Raw genomic sequence first — 7222 nt, 5'->3', positions numbered from 1 at the left:
ACATTCCCAGATGTAAGCCTTAGAAGTACTTTCCCAGTTCCAAGTACTCGTGCCGAGGTGGAATTTCCCATAGTCACTGTTAGGCCGCTCCGGACCTGATAAACAGTAAAAAGGGTACGATCAGTACACATATGAACATTCGCACCTGTATCCACTAACCAATCGGTAGAATGAATTGCCAAATTTAACTCTGGACTTAAAGTTACATACCGATCATCAGTACTAGTAGGACCAGTACTGGATAGCACCATGTTGGTTTGTGGATTGGTAGGTTGAGGAGGTGCATGTTCATAGTTCTGATACTTCTTCTTCTTTATCCGGCATACTCGTGCTATATGACCGGATTTTCCACAATTGTAGCAAATCGGCCTCCGATCATTCTTATTGATCTGGTGTTTTGGCTTCATGGATTTTCCTTTGTTCTTAGGTCCACCCTTTTCAAATTTGGAGTTTTTGAACCTATAGGTTTTATTCTGGCCTTCTACAAAATTCACCTTAGTTAGAAACTCAGGGTTCATAATTTGCTCATTGTCTTTTTCAAGATGTTGCTCTTGGATCCTAATGGCAGATAGTAGGGTTTTCATGCTCATTTCTTCGGTCTTATGTTTTAGAGACAATCCAAATTCTTTCCAAGAAGGTGGAAGCTTGTCAATGGTACAAGCAACTTGAAGGCTCTCAGTTATACCCATTCCTCTTAAGCCTAATTCATGATAAATCACTGTTAGCTCATGGGCTTGGTCAACTATGGGCTTTGTGTCTACCATCTTATAAGACAAAAATTGACTAGCGGTATATTTGTCCATTCCGGCATCTTGGATACCATATTTTTTATTAAGATCATCCCAAATCTCCTTAGAGGTTTTCAAAGTGCAATAGACATCAAAAAGGGGATCAGAAAGATAGGACAAAATCCTACCCCTACACAGGTAGTCTTTCTTCCTAAATTCCTCTAAATTACAAGTCCTAGCCGGTTCATTCTCATCCTCATTTGGAGGAGAGTCAAAAATTATGGAAAATAATCCAAGCGTGGTTAAAAAGATTTCCATTTTCTCTCTCCAACGCTTAAAATTAGTTCCATTAAACTTTTCAGGAGGAACCGGGTCACTTGCATTGGCCATTGGGGTAACTCTAATTACTAGCCTATTATACGTAGAAATCTACTTCAAGATTGTTGGCAATAAATTTGAAGCAGAAATAAAACTAAACTATTCTACTTCAATAAATAATAGGCAGTAATAGGCTAAAATAAAAAATTAAAGGTAAAAGTAGGAAAAATGGAACCCGAGATGCTGAGGCGTGGTATGTTGGTCACTTTCCTTGAAGTAGATTTCGCCGCCTTACAGTGCACTAGGCTTGGATGGCGTTCTACTCCTGAGATACAACAGCCTCTCGTTCCTTCTGCCTCGATGATTTGCACGGATCAAAGAAGGCTTTGAACCCAGAATCAATATGCTTCAAGCCCGTTAAACAATTTTGAAAGAAATATTTTAACTGGTGGAAGAGAGAGTAGAGAATGAAAAGAAATTTGGAAACCTTTGCTTTTGTCTACAGAATTGTGTTTCTCTAATCTGTTGAGGCCTTCTATTTATAGGCTTTTAACAGACGTTTGGCTGTGGGCGCGTCTTTTACGTGAGGTAGCGTGGATGGGTGCGTCCCGCAAGAGAGCGTCCGTGCCTTTTGCACGGTCGTAAAAGCAGACGGGCGCGTCCCGTGCCTTTTGCACGGTCGTAAAAGCAGACGAGTAGACGGGCGCGTCTGTCTCCGCGCGTCTCCCTTTTGCACGGTCGTAAAAGCATCCTTGCTTTTACGTTCGTGCAGCAGCGTCTTCCCTTTGAAGCTTTGCACGGTCGTAAAAGCGTCTGTCTCCGCGCGTCTCCCTTTTGCACGGTCGTAAAAGCATCCTTGCTTTTACGTTCGTGCAGCAGCGTCTTCCCTTTGAAGCTTTGCACGGTCGTAAAAGCATGTGGGAAGGATGGGGTGACACAAAAAAACAGTGGAAAGAAGGACTCGAACCCATAATCTTGTGAGTACAAAACCCACAAACAAACCAACCATACCACCAAAGAATTGTAATAATATAAAACATTTAATCATTAATAAATACAACAATCTCTTTCAATCCTCTCAATAATCAACATGATTATGGTTTCTTCCCCCCATCTTTAACCAGAATGATAACAATAACAAGAACTTCTCAAAAAAAAAACAATAATAAAAGAAAACAAAACAACACTATTCTCAAATAATGTTCATTTTCACCAGCCACTCTATTAGAATATATCAAAAAAAAAAAAACAAAAGTCTATGCAACAAGCTAAATTTAACTTATGTTTTCCCGAGAACAAACGTAGTAGTGTTTTCTTCCCATCTCTCTCTCTCTTCATAGAAACAGTTTCTACATCATACTGAACATAGCAGAGTGCTGAGAAATTATACCCTACACTAGATGCATCACATTAGCAGTATACCATGAATTTCTTGTTTCTGTGAATCCAATTTATTATATGGCTCTATTTGGATTATTGTTTTCGATTTTTTTCTTGGATTGTTTCTATGGTGCACCATCGGCGTGGTTTCATGGACAGACACACCAAGGAGCAATTCAAAGCAGCATAGTTGTCTGATCGGATCCACTGGTGTCTTTAGTTTTGGGATCTGTATATATTTGTTTGGCCTAAGCTTAGGCCTAAAATCCAAAGCTCGAGTGATGTGATTTTTTTAACACCGAACCCGACCCATTTGACCTGAAGAAGTTAGGTTGGACAGGTCTAAGCGTGACTAGCCTGCTCGGCGAAGGAACTCGATCGACCATATTAGATCCTATACATCTCTATCTTCTACATCTTTACACAACACAAAAATAATATATTTACACAGAATGCAAAAAAAAAAAAAATAGCATACCTTTCATTTTCTTAATTGAGTATTATCCGTTTAAAAATAAAAATAATGGTAAAAACTAATACTTATGTTTTTTCCAAATTTTAAAACAAAATCTATAATAATAATGATAACAATAATAATATATATAATATTATATATTTTGGATCAGGTTATAAAAGCCAAGTCGGACCCATACGACAGATCCGAGCCCGGTAAAAATGGGATCACCTATGCACTCCCTCGTTCAGTTTTACACTGGACCTGTAAAAACATATAAAATATATAAATAAATTTATCTCATCCTATCAACTTAAGCTTTTAGAATAAGTGGTGATTTCAACATGTTATCAGAGCAGGGGTCTTAAGTTTGAACCATGTCTTCACACTCTTTAACCCTATTATTAAAAAAATTCACATATTGAGCTCACCCATTAAAAGAAAAGTCTGGCCCACATGTAAAAAAAATTATAAAAAAATATAAAATATATAAATAAATTTATCTCATCCTATCAGGATAAGTGGTGATTTCAACATGACCCGAGGAATGAAAAATTATAGTCCACGACACTTGGCCTTGTACTACCAAACAGCTCATCTCTTTTATTTGGCTTGGATTCATGCGGCGGAGCTCGTTATCATCCTTTAGTTTGGCTAGAAAAATCTGAGGCTCTCATTCTGCTCTAGCAACATCCAAAATTATACTTATCTTTTGGGAGCCCTCATCCTCTAGTTTTTTTAAGGTAAATTTCGACGGTAGTGTTAAGAAGAATAGTTGTTGCGTCATCGATTTTGTTATCAGGGATCAGCAAGCTAGAATCGTGACAGTCGGAGGACGGTGGATCTTCGATTAGTCTGTCACTAGTGCTAGGATCAGAGCTGCCTGGGAGGGAGTTTCCTATGCAAAAATGGTGTTGAGGACAGACCGTACTATCCTCGAGGGAGACTCCGCAACAGTAATCGAAGGGATCCAAGGTCTCGGGAGTATTGTCAAGGGGATGGGATTGCTCTATGACATTCGTCGTCTCTTAAGCGAATGTGGCACCTCTCGGGCTATAAATATGTTCAGAGAGGCCAACAGTGCAGCAGATTAGGTAGCGTCCTATGTTGCTCATCATTCTGAGAGTTTTATCTAGGAGAACCATACTTCTGTTTTAGCTCCATTGCAGTGTATTTTATTGTCTGACTCTTTGGGTTGTACTCACACTTGTTGTATGTGAGCTGCCAATGTACCAAAAAAAAAAGAACGAAGCGCACAACAAAAAGATGAGACGGTTAGCATTGCACATAACAATCACATTTTTGCGTATGCATATATACATAGACATGCCCGTCATAAAAAGAAATTATTGTATGCACTATGGATATCCATACTGATGCATGCCATCTATCAAGAGACGTATTAGCAGGGATTTTATTCATCTCGCGCTCATCTCCATGATGAGCTGATTGCAATACATCTGTACAACTGATAGCGTGCATCAGCAAGGTCATGCATGCAGTACATACAATAATTTTTTCGATTATGAAAAGTAATTGGCATATGATGTATAGTTACATTGGTGCATATAGTGTAGGATATCATTGCACAATACATATGACCCTCAACCATATTAGCATACTAATAAACTCCCCATCCATTCATATAATTGCAATCCCACCCACCACTCTTCTGTGTCTATCCTCCCAAAAATGCGCTCAATCTGCGGCTTCCTTGCCCCCGGCCCCCGAAGTGATAGGGCTATTTCGTCATTTCGCCCCGTCATCGTGCGCCGTGAAAGGGCAAGTTATCGCCGGTCAGCCGTTCGCCGGTAGTCCCCCCACTCCCCGCGCCCTCTGGCGCCGGCTCCGGTGCGCTCAGCGCCACGTCGGCGTGGCTGTTCTTCAGTGACGGCAGCGGCCCGAACGGCCCGACGGTTATCTCCTCGATGAACTGGACCACCTCCTTCATATTGGGCCTTTCGTCTGGATCCACGTCGGCGCACGCCGCGCCGAGCTGCAGGAGCCGCACCATCACCGGCTCCGAGGCCATGTCCCCTCCCGTGATCTCCGGGTCCAGCAATTCGGCCTCCCGGTTCTCCGCGATCGCCGACGCCGTCCACTGCACCACGTCCGTCCCGCCCTTCGTGTTGTTCAAATACTGCGACGGGAATTTCCCGGTGAGAACCTCCAGTATCACCACCCCAAGGCAATACACGTCTGATTTCGGAGACACATGGCGGTCTTGCAGGGTCTCAGGAGACTTGTACGCGAACATGACATGCGACGCTTGCGACTGGGCGACCAACCCAAGGAAACCATAGTCGACGAGCAGCGGCTCGAAGTCGGGGCCGAGGAGGACGTTCCCGGACTTAAGATTCCCATGGGGCACGTCGAGCGCAGCCAGCTCGCCGTGGAGGTACGCCATTCCTCGCGCGATTCCTCGTATGATCTTTAGCCTCGTCGGCCAATCCAACGCCCTGTGATCCGGGCCGCGATCCCCTTATAATATAATAAAAATATTTAATTAAACACCAAACAGCATGTTAAACAAATTATTTCTTGACACGTACTACATACCATGAAGGATAAATGCAAGGCTGCCCTTCGGGACGTACTCGCTGGCCACGAGCTTCTCCTCTTTCCGGTAATGGAAGGCTAACGGCGTTAGGACGTTGGGGTGCCGGAGTCTTCCGAGCAGCCGGATTTGCTCTTCGAAAGCGTCCTTCCCGACACGGTTCATTTCGCGCATGCGCTTAACAGCGACGGCGAGGCCGCTGGCCATGACGGCCTTGTAGGTCGACCCGAGACCGCCGTTGCCGAGTACCTCGGCGGAGGCCTTCATTAAATCGGCGAGACCAAAGACGCCCTTCTCCTCGTTGACCATCACCAGCTCCCCCGCGCTTCCGCCGGCTCCGGCGCCCCCGGCTAGCGCTGAACCGGATCTGCTCGAGCCGGACGGTTTGTGGCTCGACCCGACCGACTTTTGCTTGTGGCTCGACTCCGATGAGGCCGGGACCGGGTTGGCCGCCTCCACGGCCTCAGCCTCGGCAACGTCAGCGCCGAGCGTGTTCGACTCCTTGTCCCGCTGCCGCTGCCGAATTATCAGTAATGCGGAGACCAGCGCGAAGAGCAGCAAGGCGGCAATGACCAAAATGACCGCCATCTTGCCGGACCCGGATTCCTTTTCCGACGACGCTGGCGTCGTCGTTGTCGGCGGGGTGGTGCTGCATGGGGTGGAACTGAGTGGGGCGCCGCAGAGGGCGGTATTGCCTTGGAAGGCGGCGGCGTCGAAGTGGGCGAGGGAGGCGGGAATGGGGCCAGAGAGTTTGTTGTTCGCAGCGTTGAAGGTCTTAAGAGCTTTGGAGGAGAAGTCGGGGATTGCACCCTCGAAGGCGTTGTCATCGAGAAGGAGCTCCATGAGATAGGCTAGGTTGGCGAGCGAGGAGGGGACCGGGCCGGAGAAATCGTTGTGGTCGAGCCAAAGCTTCTTGAGGTGGCTCATGGAGGCAAAGAGGTCGGACGGGATGGAGCCGGAGAACTTGTTGCCAGCGAGGTAGATGGATTTGAGGGCTCCGAGGCGGGAGAGGGCAGCGGGAAGGGGGCCAGAGAAGGAGTTGTTGTTGAAGTTGATGGCTCGGAGGCCCTTCAACGGGGCCAGGGCGTCAATGTCGATTTTGCCGGAGAGTCCAAGGTTGGCGAGGTTTAGGCCGATGACGACATTGTTAGTGCAGAAGACGCCGGTCCACTTGCATGGGAGGCTGCCGTTGGCCGACCACGAGGAGAGGCCCCCGGCATTTGCGAACGAGTCTTTGAGTTGGAGGAGGGCCAACAAGTCCGACGTCGGAGCCTTCCCCTCCGCCACCACCTCCTGGGCAGCGGCGGAGGGGCAGGATATGGCGATGAGGAAGAGGAAACAGACCAAGGGTAGAACAGCGGTCATCTGTGCCGCTGTTCAAAGAATCCCTGCAATCCTTTTCTCTCTCACTCCCTAGATTCTTTGGCCTTGTTGCCCTCCCTCTTTCTGTCCTCTCTTTTTCTCCGTTCTCACCTTACGTATGCAATGTCCTCCTCTCGTTTTTCTCCGGGGGTTTTTGGTTCTGGATACGAGAGGCTTTCCCACTGTTTTTTTGTTATTTTTTTAGTTTATTTTATGGTTGGAGGTGTTTGATGGGGGTGAGAGGAGGGGGTGGGGAGAAAAGGTGGCGAACGAATTGAACAGGAGCTAGGTATCGAAGAACTGGTAGAAACACGGAGGCCGGAGGAAGGGCCGGAGTTGGACACAGGTTAACGCAGTTGACCAGGTCAACGACAGAAAGAGGTAGTTAGTTGATGGAAGGCTGGCAGTGGGTATCGGTTGCAT

At 46.3% G+C, this 7222-nt stretch overlaps 1 protein-coding gene across 1 annotated transcript; it reads right to left on the bottom strand.

The window, feature by feature from the left end:
- Positions 1–4207: 4207 nt before the first annotated feature.
- LOC103716317 (pollen receptor-like kinase 3) lies at positions 4208–6957 on the bottom strand. Its single transcript, XM_008804268.4, has 2 exons — positions 5440–6957; positions 4208–5361 (listed from the first exon to the last, which is right to left on the bottom strand). Exons 1-2 carry the CDS (start codon positions 6800–6802, stop codon positions 4643–4645), a joined length of 2082 nt encoding a protein of 693 aa, XP_008802490.2. The 5' UTR covers positions 6803–6957; the 3' UTR covers positions 4208–4642.
- Between the last annotated feature and the right edge of the window lie 265 nt (positions 6958–7222).

Source organism: Phoenix dactylifera, chromosome 15 (assembly GCF_009389715.1).
Source record: "Phoenix dactylifera cultivar Barhee BC4 chromosome 15, palm_55x_up_171113_PBpolish2nd_filt_p, whole genome shotgun sequence".
Classification (NCBI taxonomy): Eukaryota; Viridiplantae; Streptophyta; class Magnoliopsida; order Arecales; family Arecaceae; genus Phoenix; species Phoenix dactylifera.
Note: the sequence above shows the minus strand (reverse complement) of the source record. Positions and strands in the feature narration are given on the sequence as shown.

What these genes read in the sequence shown, in the direction of transcription:
- LOC103716317 (XM_008804268.4), bottom strand. Translation starts at nt 6,802, where the DNA reads ATGACCGCTGTTCTACCCTTGGTCTGTTTCCTCTTCCTCATCGCCATA. An exon ending in CCTTGCATTTATCCTTCATG is followed by an intron (nt 5,362 to 5,439) that starts GTATGTAGTACG and finishes TTATATTATAAG; the next exon opens with GGGATCGCGGCCCGGATCAC.